We start from the raw sequence: 19,536 nt of genomic DNA on the forward strand, positions 1-19,536 counted from the left end.
CAAAAATTTCATTTCTGTTCATCACTATACAGTTGATCTCCTTTACCTATTTTGCCCTCTCCTGGGCACCCTCCACCCCCAGTAACCACTACTGTGTTCTCTGTATCTGCATGTTTGTTTTTGTTTGATTTAGTTTGTTCATTTATTTTGCTTTTTTAAAATTAGTTTTGTTTTATATTCCACATATCAGTAATATCATATGGTATATGTCTTTCTCTATCTGACTTATTTTACTTAGCATAATAACCTCAAGGTTCATCAGTGTTGTGGCAGATGGCAAGATTTCATCTTTTTATGGCTGAGTAATATTCCATTGTGTATATATCCCACGTCTTTATCCATTTATCTGTTGATGGGTGCTTAGGTTGTTTCCATATCTTGGCTATTGTAAATGAGGTTGTGATGAACATAGGGGTGCATATATCTTTTGAATTAGTGTTTTCTTATTCTTTGGATAAATACCCAGAAGTGGGATAGCTGGATCATATGGTAATTCTATCCATTCATTCATTCATTCATTCATTCATTTATTTATGGCTGTGTTGGGTCTTCATTGCTGCACACGGGCTTTCTCTAGTTGTGGTGAGCGGGGGCTACTCTGTGTTGCAGTGCGTGGGCGTCTCATTGCAGTGGCTTCTCTTGTTGCAGAGCTCTGTAGTTGTGGCACTCGGGCTCAGTAGTTGTGGCACACAGGCTCAGTTGCTCTGCGGCATGTGGGATCTTCCCAGACCAGGGCTCAAACCCGTGTCCCCTGCATTGGCAGATGGATTCTTAAACCACTGCGCCACCAGGGAAGTCCCGGTAATTCTATTCTTAAATTTTTGAGGAATCTCCATACTGTCTTCCATAGTGGCTACACCAGTTTACGTTCCCACCAACAGTTTATGAGAGTTCCCTTTTCCCCAGATCCTTGCCAACACTTGTTATTTCTTGTCTTTTGGATAATAACCAGTCTGACAGGCATGAGGGGATATCTCATTGTGGTTTTGATTTGCATTTCCCTAAAAATTAGTGATGTTGAACATCTTTTCATGTGCCTGTTGGCCATTTATATGTCTTCTTTGGAAAAAATGTCTATTTAGCTCCTCTGTCCATTTTAAAATCAGGGGTTTTTTTGTTGTTGGTTGTATGTGTTGTTTATATATTTTGGAGATTAACCCCTTTTCAAATACATCATTTGCAAATATCTTCTCCCATTTGGTAGGTTGTCTTTTTGTTTTATTGATGGTTTCCTTTGCTGTGCAGAAGCCTTTTAGTTTGATGTAATCCCATTTGTTTATTTTTGCTTTTGTTTCCCTTGCCAGAGGAAGCATATCTAGAAAGACATTGTATTGGTAAGACCAATGTCGAAGATTCTGCCCGTGTTTGGCCTCTCCCGTTGCGGAGCACAGGCTCCAGACGTGCAGGCTCAAAGGCCATGGCTCATGGGCCCAGCCGCTCCGCGGCATGTGGGATCTTCCCGGACCGGGGCACGAACCCGTGTCCCCTGCATCGGCAGGCGGACTCTCAACCACTGCGCCACCAGGGAAGCCCTGGGGTTGTCTGTCTTTTTATTGAGTTGTAGAAGTTTTTATGTGTATTCTGGATACAAGTGTTTTGTCATATATACAAAGTAAAATATTTTCTCCTGGTCTGTGGTTTGCCTGTGCATTTTCTTAATAGTGTCTTTTGATAATTACAAGTTAAAAAAATTTTTTTACATATATATATTATTTTCCATTATGGTTTATCACAGGATATTGAATATAGTTCCCTGTGCCGTACAGTATGATATTAACGAAATTTGATCTATCAATTTTTTTATTTTATGGTGAGTGCTTTTTTTGGTCCTCTCCAAGAAATAATTGCCCATCTTAAGCAGACTTAGCTTTTCATTCTGAATATTTGGGACTCTGTTAGAGGCTTAGATCTCACTGATTACTCTAGCTGCTGTGTGAGGACAAGATTATAAGGCAGCAAAAGTGGAAACAGACCAGTTAACAGTTTATTGACCGGGGACATATTAATACGTCTTTTGTTAGCCGATACAATTAACATCACCGTGAGACATTGTTAGAGCTTAAAATTGGTCAAGGGTTCATTATACAACTTATGATTGTCGTTATCATTCACATTTTGCTCCATTAGGTTTTTGTTCCACCTTGTGTATATTATAAACGCAAGTTTATTACCGTAAAATTTTCAAAAATGATGCATTGTGAAATTTTGAGTGAAGAATATTTCAGTGAATTTTATCCAGATACTTTCACTGTTTGTCTGAGCGACGTATATACTAGTGTTTCAGAAGATGATAGTTCTTCAGAACATAGTTCTGATTCAGACGAATGTGAATATTAGACCAACAAAAAGACAAAACACCTTAGTGATTGATTCTGATATGGAAAGTGAAAATGAAACCCATGGTGCTGGAGAATGATCCTTTTCTTCGGCAGAAGAATGGGTTGAAGACAACATTTCACAAAAATTAGAAGACTTTACAGGTGTGTCAGGTGTAACTTTTTTTTAAAATAAATAAATTTACTTATTTATTTATATTTTGGGCTGCGTTGGGTCTTTGTTGCTGTGTGCGGGCTTTCTCTGGTTGCAGCGAGCTGGGGCCACTGTTCGTTGCTGTGTGCGGGCTTCTCATTGCAGTGGCTTCTCTTGTTGTGGAGCACGGGCTATAGGCGTGCAGGCTTCAGTAGTTGTGGCATGTGGGCTCAGTAGTTACACGAGCTCTAGAGCGCAGGCTCAGTAGTTGTGGCACACGGGCTTAGTTGCTCTGTGGCATGTGGGACCTTCCTGGGCCAGGGCTCAAACTCGTGTCCCCTGCATTGGCAGACGGATTCTTAACCACTGCGCCACCAGGAAAGCCCAGGTTTAACTATTGAATGTAATAACCCGCAAAATGTTAGTGAAATAGCAATTTTTGGTAACGACTTTTTTGAGTTGGTCACGTCTCAAACAAACTTGTATCATCAGCAGAATGAAAAATCATATAAAAAGTATGATGAGGGTTTAAAATGTTCTGATGTAACCAATAGTGACATGAAGAAGTTTCTTGGATTAATAACTTTGTTGGGACAAATAAGAAAGTCACACTGGAAAGAACATTGGTCGACTGATACCTTACTTGAAACACCTATCTTTCCAAAGATTATGACGAGAAGAAGGTTCCAACAAATAATGACATTTCTTCACTTTAATGATAACTCAGGAACTCCACTTCCTACAGACAGAATTTCAAAAGTTAAACCTCTTTTGGTTTATTTTCTACCAAAAATGTTTAATAAGTTTTTAAAATATTTATTTACTTATTTATCTATTTATTTATTTATCTATCTATCTATCTATTATCTATCTATTTATGCGGGCTGCGCCGGGTCTTAGTTGCGGCATGCAAACTCTCGGTTGTAGCATGCATGTGGGATTTAGTTCCCTGACCAGGGATCGAGCCTGGGCCCCCTGGATTTGGAGCATAGAGTCTTACCCAGTGGACCACCAAGGAAGTCCCTCTACCAAAATTTCAATCAATCTATATAACCATACAAGAGCTGTCACTTGTGGAGGCAGTGATAAAGTAGAGAGGATGACTCAGATTCAAGACCTGTAACCCCAGAAAACTTACAAAATACGGAATTTTGGTCAGGATGGTTGGTGAAAGTGAAACTGGATATATATGCAACCTTGAGATTTACATGGATGAAGGAAAGAAACTATAAGAAACAATATTATCGGTCCTACAACGTTATCTTGGTTCGTGGCACCATATTTACCAAGACAGTTATTACAACAGTGTGTCCACATCTGAAATATTGTTGAAAATAAAACCAGAGTTTGTGGGACTATAAGAGAGAATCGTGATCTACCAAACCAATTAAAGGAGAAATCTAAATATCTGCAGAGGGGAGAAATGACATTCTTACGGAAGGGAGAAGTGACTCTTCTTATATGGAAAGACAAGAGACTGGTCCACATGGTGACAACTATTCATGACGCATCCATAGCCTCTCCATAGCATGGATCCATAACATCTACAGGAAGGAAGACAGGAGGACTGGCCATCAGATAACTAAGCCCACTTATATATTAGAGCAGCTGTCCCCAACCTTTTTAGCACCAGGGACTGGTTTTGTGGAAGACAGTTTTTCCACGGATGGCGGGGGGATGGTTTAGGTGGTAATGTGAGCGATGGGGAGCGGCAGATGAAGCTTTGCTTGCTCTCCTGCCGCTCACCTACTGCTCTGCGGCCCAGTTCCTGACAGGCCACGGACCACTACTGGTCCGTTGCCTGGGGGTTGGGGACCCCTGTATTAGAGTATAATAAATATATGAAAGGAGTTGATCAGTCTGATCAATATCTGGCAAACTTCAGTATCTTCCAGAAAACTTGAAAATGGTGTAAGAAAGTAAGTTTCTATTTGAGTAATTGAGGTTTATTCAGTGCATTTAAAATTTTACTGTAAACTTAATGCATGGAATAAAATGACTTACAAGCAATTTTTCTTAGCAGTAGCTAGAGAATGGGTAACTGGACATTCTGGTAAGTGTAGTGGTAGTCCCGAACCTGGTCCTTCTTGTGGCGTTTCGCAAAGATCCACCTTGTCGACTCTCAGGTAAAATAAAAGAATATATGCTAGAGGAAATCATATACACAGGACTAAAAAAAAAAAAAATGCTGCCAGAAAGGGTAGAGTCTGCTCTTAGGGGAAAGCGTAGTGAAACACGGTATATTTGTGATAGATGTTCTGTTCCCCTGCACAGAGGTGCCTGCTGTACTGCATATCACACTCTAACAAAGTATTAGAATGCTTTAGTAAGACATGTACAAAGTTTCAAATAAGTACATTACGTGCAAAAAAAGTTGTTGATATTTACTCAAACTTGGGTGTTTCAATATTCCCTTATGTAACAAATTGCCGGCCACAGTTTCTGCAAAAATCCCCTGGTCAGCAATGTTAAGAGGCTATTGTAGTGGTCGAGGAGAGAAAATAATGGTACTCTGGACTGGGCTGTAGTGGTGGAGACACTGAAAAGTCTGGGATTAACGGTGTTGAATTTGCTTGTTGGATGTATGATATACGAGACGGACAGACATGGAGGGGAGGCAGTTAGGATCATTTCGTATTTTTGACTTGAGCTACTGGATAAATGGTGGTGCCATATGCAGAATATACAAAACTACAATTGACCGAGGTTATTTCAAACTCTAATGTACATTGCCAAGTAACATGTTGTCCAATATAAAGTAATTGGAAGAGTATCCCATAATACAATAGACATTTAAAGAATTCAAATATATGGCTACTCCCTTCTTACTAAGAGAATTTTGGCGGAAATTTTGCTCCTTTTTTGGTACACATGTATAGTTGATATGTACATTTGGAAGCATATTTTGTAGAATGTAACCGAACAATACAGTGCTTGATTATTTCAATTTAAAAACTGCTATTCTTTTGTTTTTCTAGCTTCATTTCTTACCATTTTGAAGCTTTTTTGTGCATCTGTAAAAACAAGTTAGCTTTAGTAAACTTTTATGGAGATGGTCTTTGATCATAGTACCTCAGAGGTATCATAATGCTACTTCATATATTAGTTAGAAAGGTACATTCTTAAGCCTTGAAGTGCTTCTTAGCTTCCCTGTAGGCAAAGTAAGATTCTGTTCTTGGGGATCAAGTTAGAGCAAATCTCAGATTTTTGCCAGCAAAAGTCATTGTTTCAGTAGAGATTTCATTAATATTGTATATATATACCAAGTCTTGAGTTTTTGTTCAAATTTAGGAGCTAGCTTATGATAGCAGAAAGAATTTTGGCAACAGGAATAGGAAGGGAACTGAGTTCTAGTCCAGCTCTGTGACCTTAGGTGAATCATTAACTTTATATGCCTCATTTTCTTCATCTGTAAAATGAGGAATAATTGATTAAAGTTCTTTTAAAAACTGAAGTTATAGTTTCTTATTGGTTTTGTAAAGATTTTGGCTTTATAAAGACATGTTTGAACCATCGTATTAGAAACATTGGAGGGATTTCCCTTGTGGTCCAGTGGGTAAGACTCCATGCTCTCAGTGCAGGGGCCCCGGGTTCGATCCCTGGTCAGGGAACTAGATCCCACATGCATGCCACAACTAAGAGTCTGCATGCTGCAACTAAAAGTTTCCATGCTGCAACTAAGAAGTCCACATGCCGCAACTAAGAATCTGCATGCCGCAACTAAGAATTCTGTACGCGGGAACTAAGATCCCGCACGCCTTAACTAAAAGATCCTGCATGCCGCAACTAAGACCCAGCGCAACCTAAATAAATAAATAAATATTAAAAAAAAAAAAAGAAACACTGGAAATTTAATCTTTGGCTGACTCATTTGAAAAAAAAAGTGAATTGTGGGCATCTTGCCTGGTTCATAGAATGTTATTAAGTTTGAATCACTGTTACTCATATCAAACTTAAGCCTGTGACTGGTAAGGCTCCCTCTCTTTTAATAATAGCTTATTGAGATATAATTCACACACCATACAGTTCAATTCAGTGGTTTTTAATATATTCACAGAGTTGTGCAATCATCGTCAGAATCAATTAGAGCATTTTCTTCCCCTTTTTTTAAAAAAATATTTATTTGGCTGCGTCAGGTCTTAATTGCGGCATGTGAGCTCTTCGTTGCGGCATGCGAGCTTCTCTCTAGTTGCGGCACGGGGCCTTCTCTCTAGCTGTGGTGTGCAGGCTCCAGAGTGTGTGCGCTCTGTAGTTGTGGCGCGTGGGCTCTGTATTTTGCGGCATGCAGGTTCTCTAGTTGAGGTGCACTGGCTCAGCGGTTGCAGTGCACGGGCTTAGTTGCCCCGCGGCATGTGGGATCTTAGTTCCCTACCAGGGATTGAACCTGCGTCCCGGCATTGGAAGGTGGATTCTCAACCACTGGACCACCAGGGTAGTCCCTTAGAACATTTTCATCATCGCAAAAAGAAAGTACCCATGAGCAGTCACTTCCCATTTCTGCATGACCTTCCAGCCCTAGGCAACGGCTAGTCTACTCTGTCTCTATGGATTTGCCTAATCTGGACATTTCATATAAACATGTGGCCTTTTGTGTCTGGTTTCTTTCACTCAGCATAATATTTTCAAGGCATATCCATTTTGTAGCATATATCAGCGCTTCGTTTCTTTTTGTCGTAGCATAATATTCCATTGTATATCACGTTTTTTCTGTCCATCAATTGTTGGACATTTGGGTTGTTCCTACTTTTTGGCTACTAAGATCTCATTTGTGTATAAATTTTTGTATGGACATATGTATTCATTTCTCTTGGATATATAACTAAGAGTGGGATTTCTGGATTATATGGTAACTCTGTATTTAATCTTTTGAGGAACTGCCAGACTGTTTCCCATAGCATTTGTTTTTGTTTGTTTTTTTGGCTGCACAGGGTCTTTGTCGCTGCACGTGGGCTTTCTCTAGTTGCAGCGAGTGGGGACTACTCTTCATTGCAGTGCGCGGACTTCTCCTTGCGGTGGCTTCTCTTGTTGTGGAGCACCACGGGCTCTAGGCCCACGGGCTCCGTAGTTGTGGCTCACGGGCTTAGTTGCTCCGTGGCATGTGGGATCTTCCCGGACCAGGGATCAAACCCGTGTCCCCTGCATTGACAGGTGGATTCTTAACCACTGTGCCACCAGGGAAGTCTGTCCCATAGCATTTGGAAACATTTTTACATTCCTATCAGCAATGTATGAGGGTTCCAAATTCTCTACATCCTCCCTTGGACCTTATTATTGTCTATCTTTTTGGTTATAGTCATCCTAGTGGGTGTTAAGTGGTATCTCATTGTGGGTTTTTTTTTTTTTTTTTCCATTGTGGTTTTGATTTGCATTTCCCTGATGGTTAAAGATGTTGAGCATCTTTTCAAGTGCTTATTAAGGCTGCCTCTTTGGGCAGTTTTTCTTTTGGAATGGGGATATGATGTGGTTGGGAGTTGATCTACTTAGCTCTTTTCCTAAAGTGTCAACTAAGCATTCTGAAGTATCAGTTAAATAAGCAGACTCTTCTCACTCCTGGTAGGGAATAAATCAAAGTCTAAATTTAATCCACACACCTGTTTTCACCTTCTTTATTTCTGTAAAATGTAACAAAGAATTTCACTGGAAATATGATTTATATCTTGTTGGAATTGTTACCTATGTTTGGGTGGGGGACAGAACTTTTACTGATGTATCTTTAACACCGAAATCTTAGCAATCTGCTCAGTATTTCAAATGTTCATGAGTAAGACTGCAACATATAAAGCAGTATCATAGTCACACAAAGATGAGAATGAAGCGTGTCTGGGAATCTGGTAGAAAACCTTTTCATATTTATAGCAGCCCTGTTTCCCTTATAAAAGTTTTGTGAATTAATATAGGATGTGTAATTGTTTCTAAGGAGCATATTTAACTTAGGTTACATAGCCTAAAATACGTTACTTTGAAATGATACTCTTGTTAATAGGAACTTAATTTATTAAATTAAGAATATTTAGTTTTAGTAGAGATTTTGCTCTTGAAAATGTTAATTGCTGCCGTCTGGATTTGGTCTTATCAGTCCAGTCAGATTTGTGAAGTAATTTTTTTTTTCCATTCCAGAAATACATGCTACAGGATTTAACTATCAGAATGAAGATGAAAAAGTCACCTTGTCTTTTCCTAGTACTCTCCAACCAGGTAGGAGAAACGGCTTTTGTAAAATCCTGTTATGAATAGTGACATCTTCTTCCAGAAAAATTTATCATATGCCCTATTTTTTTTAACTCATTGTTTTACGGAGATTAAGTATTAAGACAGAGCTTTAGACAGAGTCAGGTGCACTTCAACTTTTGGGCCACCAGAAAAAATAAAAAAACATAGAACATAATGCATTGTTTTCACCTTTTCAGTTTTTTAAAAATATATCTACCTAGCTCCATCTTCTACTAATTGAATCCAAATCTCTGAGATGACTGTCCCACAGATAATTCTGAGATACAACCAGAGATTAGGGAGCTATTATGCTAGTGAGGGCATGGATGAAAAGATTCGTTGGTATGTTACTATATGTGCTATATAAAAGCACAAAGAAACTAGATGTTCTGAGCTTAATATAATGGAAGAAATCATATACAAATCAATTGGTAAAGCACTAAGACTTCGAGTAGTGAGCAAATGAAAAGCCACAGATAATTTGTATGAAAGAAAATGCAAATAAATAATAAACATGTGAAAAGATATTTGCCCTCCTGGTAATGAGAAATATTAAAACAACAGCTACTGATATATCAGTTTTTGCCTGTCATATAAGCTGAAGTAAAAAAACGATTCTCAATGATGTGACTGCCTCATATTACTGGTAAGAATGTAAATCCATGTAATTTATTTGGAAAGCGGTCTGGCAGTATGTATTAAGAGCCTAAGCATGTTCATGTCTTTGACCCAGCAATTCTGGTAATAGGAATATATCCTAAAGAAAAGTCATAAATACAGGAGACACTTTATGCCTAGAAATGTCTATTGAGACGTTACCTAAGGTAGTAAAAAATTAGAATTAATACATTTGTCCAACACTAAGGGAATAATTAAGCTAATTATGACATACATGTATGGTGGAATATATATAGCAATTAAAAGTGAGGTTTGTGAATTCTTAACACTGTAAAGTACTTATTATAATGTAAAATTGAAAAGCAGAATACAAAATTACATATACAAGGTGATGAATCAGATCTCTAAAATGGTACAAATGAAATTATATGTCTGGTTGTTGACATAATTGACGATTTTTATTCTTATTCATACCTTTCTCTGGTTTCCATAATTTTTATATTGAGAATATATTCCCTTAATATAAAAGTATTTTAAGAAAAATTTTAAATTGGAGAAATTTTGTCTTTTATTTTGATAGTCTTAAAGACCTTTCATTTTGTCTTTTTCTAACTAAGATTATTTTTGTGTGAAATTATTATAAAAACAAATGCTTGCCATGAACATGTATTAAAAGATACTGAAGAATATAACCTGAAAATTGAGATTCCCTCTCTCTGACCCCTTCTACTTCCATTGTCTACTAATCGTTCCAGAAATATTCTATTTCTTTCTAGAAATATTCCATAAGTGTATATGTACATTTTAACCCACAGATGGGATCACAAATGTCAGTGGCTTCCAACAAATATTTCTTGTTTACACATGGCCCTGAGGACTGCTGATCATCTGCAGCCATATTGCCAACTTCACTGAGCACCACTAAGCTCACAAGTCTGCTCATTCTAGGCTCTGTAGTGAGTAGCTACTATCTGTAGCATGCTGTTCTCTTACATGGCAGAAGGCAGAAGCTCAGAGATGGGGACAGAGCCAAACCACAAAGACACATTTAAAGCTTCTGCGTGGATGGTGATGTCCATTCACATTTCATTGGCCAAAGCAAATAGCATGGCCAAGCCCAAAGTCACAACAATTACCAGACATTTGATAAAACTTCTAATATGAAACATAAAGCAAAAAGCAAAACAATAAGTATAATAGAAATATAGGAACTTGGAAGAAACAAAGACAAACGAAAAGAAAGCCTCAAAAAACCCAAACAGATTAATATCCTTAGAAGTATTATTAATATTACATTCATTAAATAAGGACAGTATGGAATAGAGTAAGAAAACCTTTGGAAATTATAATACATTAGAAGTAAAAAACCAAAATAAGTTGTAGAAGATGAAATAGAGGCATCTTCCAATTAGGAAAGTTTGAAGACCAATCTAGCAGGACTGGACATCCATCTAGTGAAAGTGAGGACAGAGGAGATGGTAAAGGGAAATGATGAAAGACACAAAACATGAACATTTCTCTGAACGGATGGGGCATGAGCCTTAGGTTTGAAAAAAATACACTACTGAGAGGGACTGACTCAAATGTAAAAAGTCTCACATCAGAGGAAATTTTAGAACTTTCAGGGGTAAAATGAGACTCTCAAAGAGTTTCTACCCGAGGTGAGGGACTTGGGAGGAAGGAAGGAAGACTGACAGATTACCTTCAAAGTTCAGGAATCAGAATAGCAGTAGATTTTACCATCAGGAACAGTGGAAACTAGACTCTAGTATGGCCGTTCCTTCAAAATTATGAGTGAATCTGATTTTCAATCTAGAATTCTGTGCTTAGCCCAACTGTGAAGTTAAAGAGAATAAAATATTTTCAGATTTGGAAGGTTACAGAAAATTTAATTCTTTGTAAAAGATGTAGGAGTAGAGAAGTAGTTTAGCTACACTTCACTTTTTACTGTTTATTTTTTTTAATGTATTTATTTTTATTATTTATTTTATTTTTGGAGTAGCCACTGCGCCACCAGGGAAGCCCCGCTTCACTTTTTATAGTAAGAAGAAAAGAGTGTGTAAAATTGTAAAATGAAAAAATAGCTAAATAAGCAAGATATTTAGAAATCACAGAGTTGCTACTGAGGCAAGTGTAGGGAGTAAGTGGCATTGGGCAGGTGCCTGCAGCTTATATATGTAAGCCTGTAGAACTATATGAGGTTTTAAACTATGAAATACTATTTTGATAGAAGTAACATGAACTTTAAAAAAAATTTTAAATCTGTATCATTACAGACTATATTCTATGTTCACACTGTGAAAAGATAAAAAAGTTAGTTGCAAAAGAGAAACAAAAAAATTCCTTCTTTGGAAAAATGATACCTCTGAAAATTAATGAGCCAAAGAATATTTGTTAGGGAAATTAGAAAATATTTAGAACTGAATAATGAAATTACTACTTACAAAGCATGTGGGATGCAGGTAAAACATTCTCAGAGAGTATATTTAGCTAAGAAGGAAGACTGAAAATTAATTAGCTAAGTAAGCATCAACATCAAAATTAGACAAAAAGAATAGGTAGCTCGAAGAAAGTAGAAGAGATAAAGATTTAAGAGCAGAAATTAATGAAATAAAAATGACTTACTAGCTATTGACCTTGGGCAAGTTATTTAAGTTAAATAAACTCAGGCGGAGTCTGAATTTGAACACCAGCAGTTTAACTAAAAACTTTGCACTTCTAACCACCACATTATGCTCTTTTTATTTTTTAAATTAAATATTAAAAAATATAATACATGGACATGGTTTGAAATTCAAATGATATATAGTGATAATTTGTCATTCTATCCTGTCTTCCTCTCTCAGCTCCACTTCTCAGAAGTGATCAGTTTCCTATGTATCCTTTCAAAACTGTTCCGTGCTTTTATAAGCATTTATGTATGTACCACTTAAGAACACAGAAGTTAGCATGTCATACATATTCTGTACCCTTCTTTCCCCCTTATATATATGAGTTCATTTATTATCAGTATATAAGAGCTGCATCATTCTTGATAAGGACTGTTTACAGTAGACATGGTAAATTAAGTCAATTCTAATAAAAGCAGGAACAAGTCAGTGAAGGTTATGACCATTAGTATACTATCATTTGACAGAGTTTTGGAGATTTTTAGCTAATATAATGATATACGTAAGTAATTGATATGAATATTAGAATTAAAAAATTATTTGCAGATGTGACTATATTAAATTATTGAATATCTATAAATATCTGTTCAAAAATCACTGCCTTTCACATTTTCCCAAGATTCTCTGGGTCAAAGTTACCTAGTCATTCTTTGCTTTAAGAATAAAGTCCTTATTTTTTCAAATTTCAAGTGGTCTCTCTTCTGGTAATGGAGTAAATATTGAACATATATCAGGAGGATATTAGTAACCTTTGTGTTTAGCCTCTTCAAACTTAACAGTCATGCCGAATATTATATAGCTAAGTAAAATATCTTCTTTTCTGAAATTAGAACCATTCTAGAATAGTGGTTAACTTACCATGATCATTGTAAGGCCTAACAGCCTCAGAATCGGTGGTTAAGGATCCTGTAGAGTGACGTTCATTTGGAGAAACACTAGAAGATGTTAACATTTTGAAGAGTGGAAAACAGGCTCATAAGAAGTGGTGACAGAAAGGCAGAGACCTTTATTTTCTCTTTATATAAAGTAATCTGTCTTAAATTTCATAGTGTTTGGTAGGCTTATTAAATTTTTAATAATTTAATTTTTAGTAATTTTATTACCTCAGGTTTTACAACAATTATTATACTCTCCTAAGGTTTAATAAACAAATAAGGTTTTTGGGGGAGGTCCCAATTTTTCAGTCGTTTAATTAATAAATGAGCTTATTGTATATTTTAAGAGGCTTAGTACCCCAAGCAGATAAATATTGCATACATTGGATATTCAAATAAGGTATCTAATTTGAGGAAGCAGTGTCAATTATGTGTGAAAATAGGTATAAAATCAGGCTTTCTGGCAATTGGTTTGTCAATAAATGAAATTTATCGTGAAGTCCTTTTCCCTCCTGTTCTTGCCCTAAAATTCTACTATTATCAATAGCAGATACTTTGTAATTAGTATTGTATAATGTGACACTAAATTTATTAATATATTAAAAAACCTTAAACTTGTGTTTTGTTTGAATTCCCAATAATTTATATTTTGTTTAGTATGCCACTTTTTGGAAGTGGTCACTGTCAGTATCTTGCTATATAGTATGATGACCTTGGAGATTTAAAACCAATTAAAAGTGTAAGCAGCCTTTCTTATTTAGTTTTGAGTTTTAAATCCACTTTTATTCCAAATAAGAAAAGTCAGAAGTAGATTTACTGTGGAATATGAGTTATATAAAAGACATCGTAACAGCTGACTTAGGGAAAACAGAGTGGCCAATTCCATTTATGGAATTGTAACATAAAGTTCCATCAAATAGTTATCTTTAAAGGGGTTTTTGTAATCTATTAGATATTCCTTGTAAACTTTATTAATGTGAACACATCTGCTTTTTTTAAAAAAAAATCAGTGAGAGACTTCCCCGGTGGTCCAGTGGTAAAGAATCTGACTTCCAATGCAGGGTTCGCAGGTTCGATCCCTGGTCAGGGAACTAAGATCCCACATGCCGTGGGGCAACTAGGCCCGCTCATCACAACTACTGAGCCTGCGCACCTCAATGAGAGAGCCCGTATGCCACAAACTACAGAGCCCACATGCTCTGGAGCCTGCGCACCACAACTAGAGAGAATCCCACGTGCAGCAACTGGAGAGAAGCCTGAGCGCCACAGCGAAGACCTGATGTAGCCAAAAAAATAAAGAAAATAAATAAATATTAAAAAAAAAATCAGTGAATTCCTAATGAAAATAGAGAGAAATTTTTTATTATTTATAGCTAAACTCTTCAGTATCAATCATTTAGAATTCTTTCAGATTCTTTTACTGTATTCTTATTTACTGTCCCAGTAATCTATCATTCTCTTTAAAAGTAAAAAGTATTGGGACTTCCTTGGTGGTCCAGTGGGTAAGACTCTGTGCTCCCAATGCAGGGGGTCTGGGTTTGATTCCTGGTCGGGGAACCAGATCCCACAAGCATGCCGCAACTGAGAGTTCGCATGCCGCAACTAAGACCTGGCACAGCCAAAATAAATAATAAATAAAATAAAGAAATATAAAGAAAAAAGCATTTATTGACCCCTTCAGACAGAATGTCTGGTTTTAAAAAAAAACTATCACAAATGTCTATTCATTGGACCTTCAATTGAGTTGTTTTGTTTTATTTTCCCAGCACGATTAATTTAAGAATGTGGCACTTTCTTTAGTGGTGACTTTGCTGCAAAGTTCTGAAATTTTCACTTGAAATTATTTTCAGAGCCAGTTTGAGGCACATAAGAAAATCAGTTTAATTATTTCATAGACACAATTAGTGTTTTGTCTAGAAATAGATTGCAATTTGTCATTCACATATTCTGTAGACTTGAACTCTTCATGACTTGGACCTTTCCAAAAAGCAAGTTCAGTTTTGGAAGGTGAAGACATGACTTTGAGAACATCCAAAAGGATATGTCAGAGAGAGAGTCAAGAACATTTTGAACAATGTCAGTGTCATTGCTCTACAGCATTCCAGAATGACAGTTTGAAACGTTAGGATATAAAAGTTTTAATATAAGTGGCTAATTACTTTATAGTCATACTGTATCTGACTTGTTAGATTCCCATGCTCTAGATCCTTTTATAAATAGGCACTTTAAAGGGATCTATTACAAAGTCAACATTTTGGGGTTTTTTTTTTTGTGACTGAATTTGTAAAATGTAGAATGGGATTATTGTTTTGTCATGCATCTGAATTTAGTAGACGACTACTAGATAATGGTGATAATTTTTTTCTGTTAGCGAAAGAGAGCATAGTTGATGCTTGAACAACACAGGTTTGAGCTGCACGGGTCCGCTTATACTCAGATATTTTTCAGTAGTAAATACTGTACCACATAGTCCAAGGATGGTTGAATTAGGAGATGTGGAGGAACTGTGGATATGGAGGGCCCTGTATAAGTTATAGGTGGATTAACCTCTGCATTATTCAAGGGTTAACTGTATATATACTCATAAAAACTCACATTTTCTTCTCTCTCTCTTTTTATTAAAATTAATTTATTTTATTTTTGGCTGCGTTGGGTCTTCATTGCTGTGTGCGGGCTTTCTCTAGTTGTGGTGAGCGGGGGCTACTTTTCGTTACGGTGCATGGGCTTCTCATTGTGGTGGCTTCTCTTGTTGCAGAGCATGGGGTCTTAGGCGCATGGGCTCAGTAGTTGTAGCTTGCAGGCTCTAGGGCGCAGGCTCAGTAGTTGTGGCGCATAGGCTTAGTTGCTCCGTGGCATGTGGGATCTTCCTGGACCAGGGCTCAAACCCGTGTCCCCTGCATTGGCAGGTGGATTCTTAACCACTGCACCACCAGGGAAGTCCAAAATCACATTTTATATAAAAAAAAGAACGTCTCTGTGTATAACTGAGTCATTTTTCTGTACAGCAGAGGTTGCCACAACATTGTAAATCAAATACACTTCGGTAAAAAACAAAACAAAACAGAAACTCCCATTTTGTCTAAATTGATTTTGCTCTTATATAACAATGGTATATGTATTCAGGTTTCATTTTTATTTGCATTTAATAATTATTGATTAAAATTTATTTCTTTAATATTATTAGATTTCAAATGACTGAGGTAACTGTAAAAGTTTGTTTTATGCCCTGTTGCTGATCAAATCATTGGTCTTCTCTATAGTTCCTTACAAATGTATGGAATCAGTGTTCCATTTGGATTGAACATCTGTGTCTTGTCTTAATAATAGAATACTTGGCATGAAGTCATCTAAAAGGACCAATTTACATGGTATAATTGGCAGAGAGCATGAACTTTGGATTAAACAGACCAAACTTTTAAATCTTATTCTTGCTACTTACAAATGGTGTGACCTTGGGCAAGTTATTTAACTTTTCAGGCTCAGTTTCTTCATCTGAAAAAATGGAGACAATACCTACCCAACTAAATATTTTTAAAGCACCAATGCACAATAGCTTGTCATACATTTAATAATAAATGTTCATTTCTTTTCCTGCTTTTATCTTCATGTATTGGTAATTTGAGACTAAGTTAGTAAAATTAAAGAACTTTCTAAGCAGTCACCCTAAACATGAGATTAGTCTGCCATTTACTTTAGTAAATACTGTATTCTCTCCATTGCCAGGAGGAGTATTTGAGAAAGGAAGGAATGATTTGAACATTGTCAATAGCCAGCTGAATTAGTGTTTTAGGGACATACTTTTGATAACTTGTACTTAATATCTCCATGAAAATGTTTTCATTTATCTTCAATCACAGGTACAGGAACTTTAAAGATAGATTTTGTTGGAGAGCTGAATGATAAAATGAAAGGTTTCTATAGAAGTAAATATACTACCCCTTCTGGAGAGGTGCGCTATGCTGCTGTCACACAGTTTGAGGTATGGTATTCTTTAATATATTATGACCTTAAATTAGACATTCTCAACAAAGGTCTAATTCTATTATTTGCGTGATTATTTGAGGCTTAGGTGCCTTTGGCCATAATTGTATTATTGATTTTGGAATTTTTATTTTATACTCAGCCAGTTATCTCTCTTATACAAGAGAGAGAATTAGGGGTGTGGGCTGGGGAATGATTTTATTTATAACAGTACCATTATTAATTTAGTAGGAAAAGCCACAGGTACAAAAAGAGGTACAAAGTATAAAAGCAATCCAGGTATTGAAATTTTGTTACCTGTATGTCTGTATATATAGTTATATATGGATATATATAGATATAGACCTATCAATTTAAATATAATTTTGTTACCTGTATGTGTATGTGTATGAGTGTGAGTGTGATTCCAATGCTTATCTCTAGCCCTTTTGAGCACTTCTTCATCCTGGAATGGTTGGCTGGAGTGTGTCTCCAAATGATTTTTTTTTAAGAGAGGGTATGTGGGTGGTATACTTCCTGAGTCTTTGCATATCTGAAAATCTTTCATTTGCCTTTATACATGACCAGTTTTACTGAGCATGTAAGAGATTTGTTGGGGGAGAAAAGAAAAAAAGAGCAGCCCCTGACATCCAGAAGTTGTCCTAGCACTGAAATCTAGTCCAAGTTGTTTTCCTGTTGGACATAAACAGTATCATAGAATGCCAACCTCAGACAAGGTCACTCCGAGACCATGATAAAGTGAGACAAAACAAGGGCACTTCATAATTTCATCCAAGCATAGACAAAAACAAGTTCACTTTGTTAATCACAAAAGACAAATAACTCTCTCTCTTGGTTAAAATGAGTGACTGCTGCTTCTTTACCATTTGCAGTTTTAGGCGTTGACAGCACCCAACTTAGAATGAATCCTTTCTTCTTAAATCCTCCTCCAAATCATTCAGCCAAATCCAAAATCACATAATTGTTTCTTTCTTAGACTCTTACTGAGATACCCCATGGTTTCTTTTGATGTGAGTTTTTCCTTGCTACAGTGAGTAATAAGCCCAACTTCTTCAGTGATAAGAGTGGTACAACTGGCTTACAATTTTTCTCTTTCAAAGGTGCATAAATATTCTAAAGTCTTTCACGTCTCATTTTGTCGAGGGGGAGGAGTCAGACTAGAATGTTTCTTCTCCCTTTGTAGGGTAACACATTTTAAAATTTTGTTTTATTTTCTTCCTGATTGCTTGTTAAATTATTTCTTTGTATGTAAAAATTAAAAAATTTCACCAGGTGTTCACTTTTCATTAACTTTTAATAATTGGTGAACCCTATTGATGTTCATATTCAGAGCTTTCTTCAGTGTAGCAGTATTTTCTTCTATTGCGTCTTCATCATGGTTTCTGTTCTGATCTCTTCTTCAGGAACATCATTTAATAATAGCTTTAGCTCTAGTGTCTATCCCCCAAATGTACCTTAGATTGCTTATCACTTTGTCCTTTGGATATTTTGGAAACTTAAATCTTACTATCTATGTCATTCATTTGATTTCCTCTAATATAAATACATTTATTTACTGCTGTTGCTCCTAATTTGAATTTTTCTGTGCATTTCTTTCTTTACACTCTACTTTTCCAAATGTCTTATTTATTCTTTTTTTAAACATCTTTAGTCTTACTTATTCTTTAGTAGAATTCATAATTAGTTTCTTTGAGAGTGCAATCAGCCATCTAATGTTTTTCCTTGGAGAAATCCTTTTTCAGAAGTATGTGCTTCCTCTGCATATTTTGTTACTTCTTTTTAAGATACAGAATCTTGTCAATGGTTCTATTTTATTAAAGATTTTTTCTTTTATAACTGATATTCTACTGCACCATTAATCGTATTTTGCTTTAACAAGTTTGCTCTTTTTTATTTTTAAAGAAAGAATGAGATCTCTTTCAAAAGGTAGGTCAAATGGTGACAGTTTTATGTGTTGTATATGGAAGTGCCATTAAACAAATGACCTGTTTGGAACTGATACAGCATCTGTCTTTATTCCTGTTGCTACCATTCCAGATAAAGAACAAAGCACATCAAAAATTCTGGAGATATTTTTATTTTTATTTTGAAATCAAAGCCAGAGAGGCAACCAGTCATATTTTCCCATCGTTGAATCCTTACAGTAGACTACTGTTAACCTTCCTGTGCTCTGTTGACATTATAGATAAAGCCATTTGCCTTTAATTTGAAATATTGAAATGTTTTAATAAAAACAAAAGTATAATTGTCAGTTATTCTAATACTATAAGCTCTATAGCAGACCTAGTTCCTGGATAATTGCTGATGTGGCAATGATAGTAAACCTTGTGTTTTCTTTGTAGTCAGTGCCTAGCTTGTTGCCTGGCACTGAGTAGAAAATAAATATTTGAAAAAGTGAATGAACAAATGATAGAAAGAAAGAAATGTCTGTTATTTCATGAAATAGTCTGGTAGGTTAATTCTGTGATATTTTATATTTCATATTCTTTTCTTAAGGCTACTGATGCCCGGAGAGCTTTTCCTTGCTGGGATGAGCCTGCCATCAAAGCAACTTTTGATATCTCATTGGTTGTTCCTAAAGACAGAGTAGCTTTATCAAACATGGTACGTTTGTGTTTGTGAGTATGTTCATATTTTGAATAAGTGTTTAGCAGATTTAGTTTGCTGATTAGATGGTATAGCATGAAACCACCCAGCACAGTGCTTGACACATA

At 36.2% G+C, this 19,536-nt stretch overlaps 1 protein-coding gene across 2 annotated transcripts in view; it reads left to right on the forward strand.

The window, feature by feature from the left end:
* The window catches only part of NPEPPS (aminopeptidase puromycin sensitive), an 86,760-nt gene that overhangs the window by 36,202 nt on the left and 31,022 nt on the right, over positions 1 to 19,536 (forward strand). For both annotated transcript variants that reach the window (XM_024742791.1, XM_024742800.1), the window contains exons 2-4: positions 8,587 to 8,664; positions 16,699 to 16,820; positions 19,319 to 19,426. In XM_024742791.1, coding sequence (XP_024598559.1) covers positions 8,587 to 8,664; positions 16,699 to 16,820; positions 19,319 to 19,426 — 308 coding nt within the window. The remainder of the gene's footprint in view (positions 1 to 8,586; positions 8,665 to 16,698; positions 16,821 to 19,318; positions 19,427 to 19,536) is intronic.

The sequence above is a fragment of the Neophocaena asiaeorientalis genome, unplaced genomic scaffold (assembly GCF_003031525.2).
Source record: "Neophocaena asiaeorientalis asiaeorientalis breed wild unplaced genomic scaffold, Neophocaena_asiaeorientalis_V1.1 scaffold1, whole genome shotgun sequence".
Taxonomy (NCBI): Eukaryota; Metazoa; Chordata; class Mammalia; order Artiodactyla; family Phocoenidae; genus Neophocaena; species Neophocaena asiaeorientalis.